Genomic DNA, 2,865 nt, shown 5'->3' with positions numbered 1-2,865 from the left:
GAATGTTTTATAAATTATTTAGATTGAGGGCGTTTGTTTTTTATTGAGGAAGAGAGATTTGAGATAATAATAAAAAATTGATAAGGAAATATATAGTGTTATGCTGAAATGTAGTGTAAAATACATAATATGATGTGGGGTATTTTAGAAAGTGAGTATATATATATATATAAAAGAATAGGTTATTATGCTAAAATAGACAGAATTATTTACATGAGTTGATGCAAATGCTTTAATGTAGTAAGAAACAATTGTGTTTTGTGTTTTGTGTTTTTGTCTTTGTTATTACATGATTGCATCATAATGTATTACGAAATAATAATTATTTTTTTTTTGTATTTTTCTTTGTTGAGTTGTTAATACTAAATAGATGATTATTTGAAATTTCATGATATTTTTCCTTACACTCCAGCCTCCTTTATCTTGAAATTCTGGATCCATTCATGTAAGTATGATACCCTAAATAAAATGTTTGTGATTTCTAAAATATAATTACGGCTTCTAAATTCACTTGTAGTACTAAAAAAATGATGCATAAGAGAGAGTGTGTGCGCACGCATTTAGTTATTAACATAGCAAAACTTTTAGTACAAAATGACATTTTTCATTCTTGGAGAATCTCTTTTTGTTATAAGTTTTGTTTTCATATGTTTCAAGGATGACACAGGCCCATCGCATTCTTCTAGTTGGTACTACGCCTTCTCTGATTGCATTCTCTGTATATTTTAGTTGAATCGGGGCACAACTCGTGCAAATAAAATTATTCAATGCTGAAATCTAAGATTCAAAATGAATAATCATTTAGTAATTAATTGCTATTAGATACTTCAAATCTTTTTATTTCTGTTGTAAAAGTATGAAAAACTTGGCAGAGATGGAGAACAATGAGAACAGTGCCTTCTGCCAGTATCTATCCTTTGAAAAACATATTCACAAAGGTAATTGGGACGCTGCTAATCAGTTCCTTACCTCCCATCCGTCAGAGGCAGTGTGAAAAAATTTCACTTTGGAGAAGTAAGGCTCTACACATTGCTATCTTTGCTGGACATATGCATATTGTGGAGGAGTTGGTGAAAATAATGTCCGAAGAAAACTTAAAAATTAAAGATGAAGAACGTTATACGGTTCTAGGTAATTGTGCTCTTGTTGGAGACATTCAGATGGTAAAATGTATCACTGGAAAGAGTCGGGCCTTACTTAGCATTGGAAATGGATGCGAAGAATTCATTCCAGTCGTGGTGGCTCTTACGTATAACTCCAATAGAATAGATATTGCTCGCTATCTCTATTCTGAAACTCCTCAAGAAGATCTAATGCCAGGAAAGAGCATCAATGGTGCTACGTTTATTACCCGGGCTATGTATTCCAAAGCTTTTGGTAAGAACTTAAAATTTAAGTATATACTCTCGTTGTCATGTCTATACTTTGAAACCCGCGCCAGGATTCCCTTTCAATTAATTGCTTATGTTTGCAACTCAATAGATTTGGCTTTGGATTTGCTCCAACGTTACCCTAAGTTGGCTATTGCATTGGATGCTTTCGGGATGTCTCCTGTGGAGGCATTGGCTAGATTGTCCTTTGCTTATCCGAGTGGAAATCGGCTCATATTTTGGAAACAATTTATCTACGACAGTGAGTATCGCACCCTTTCTTGAACCTTCCATTAAATTATTTGCTATTTTGCACACACACCTTGCAGAGTATGTTTGAATGTTGGTTTTATATTTAGTTTTTTTGAAACCTAGTCCTTTTAAAAGTATAATTATACTTTCACCCAATTTATTTTTAAAACAAAATAAACTGATCCGGGGAACCTTGTCGTTCACGTTGCAGAAATGGTGATTTGAAGCAAAAAAAAAAAACATATATATATATATATATATATATCTTTAGGCCATTACGTTAAAAAAGAACATCTTTATTTATCCTTATACAATTAATTGTATTCCTCTTTAAAATTATTCACAATCCCCCCAGGCAGACAATGTGTGTGACTTGTGTTCCATACATACTTCTTAAATTCACGTGGAAGGAAAAAAAGGAAGAGAGTCACCGCCAATTAATGGGATTCTAAGATGTGATTAGTTAACTATTTCTTTTTTATTAATTATTAATCATGGGTCAACGACATTCTGAGTCCACTAGTCTATTGATGCATAAAATCAGGTCTTGAGCCATTAAAATGGATTCAAGAATTAGGATATTTATGGGGAAAATGTTAGGCATCTCACAACTTCCATCATGCAATACTTACTGTAGTTTAACAATCTATCATGTGAATGGTTTAATGTCTAATAAATCAAACTATTAGCCTTCATGCATGAAGGCGAAAGTTGCAATAAATTTGTAATTGCATCAAGAGTGATGCATGCAACACTGACACTATTTTTTTTTTTATAAAGAAATTAGCGGTTATTACAACCTCAATCTCATTTTTATAAAAGTTAGAAAAATATTGTTTATTATTTTTGGGGATTTTAGTGAGTCATGGTATAATAAATAAGAAATTCTAGTGTTGTTGATAGAATTAAGGTGAATTATTAGTTTAGACCATAATTGAGATCTCATTATTCTTGAGCATGCAATATGCTATAGAGATAAGGTGGTTTATTATATGGCAGGTTAGATACTAGCTTGTTTAGGGGCATCAGAGCACTCACACTAGCTTTTGCAAAATAGAAAAAGGTGTTAGTTTTGCATAATTTTACTCAAAAACTACCCACATCAATCCATCTATAACACTGTACTTATACAATATTACTACAACAATCGTGTATATTTACACGATTATTTCAGCTTTTTATTTGATTATTTAAATCTAGTTTTGCTCTCCTCTCTCACCTTTGCCAAACTCTTTTTCTTCCA

General features: G+C 32.0%; 1 protein-coding gene across 1 annotated transcript; it reads left to right on the top strand.

Moving 5' to 3' along the window:
* The first annotated feature begins 884 nt into the window (after positions 1 to 884).
* LOC142616508 (uncharacterized) lies at positions 885 to 1,655 on the top strand. The gene is made up of 2 exons (XM_075789347.1): positions 885 to 1,377; positions 1,483 to 1,655. Exons 1-2 carry the CDS (start codon positions 885 to 887, stop codon positions 1,653 to 1,655), a joined length of 666 nt encoding a protein of 221 aa, XP_075645462.1.
* The last annotated feature ends 1,210 nt before the right edge of the window (positions 1,656 to 2,865 follow it).

This window comes from Castanea sativa, chromosome 11 (genome assembly GCF_040712315.1).
Source record: "Castanea sativa cultivar Marrone di Chiusa Pesio chromosome 11, ASM4071231v1".
NCBI lineage: Eukaryota > Viridiplantae > Streptophyta > Magnoliopsida > Fagales > Fagaceae > Castanea > Castanea sativa.
Note: the sequence above shows the minus strand (reverse complement) of the source record. Positions and strands in the feature narration are given on the sequence as shown.

What these genes read in the sequence shown, in the direction of transcription:
- LOC142616508 (XM_075789347.1), top strand. Translation starts at nt 885, where the DNA reads ATGAGAACAGTGCCTTCTGCCAGTATCTATCCTTTGAAAAACATATTC. An exon ending in TATGTATTCCAAAGCTTTTG is followed by an intron (nt 1,378 to 1,482) that starts GTAAGAACTTAA and finishes GCAACTCAATAG; the next exon opens with ATTTGGCTTTGGATTTGCTC.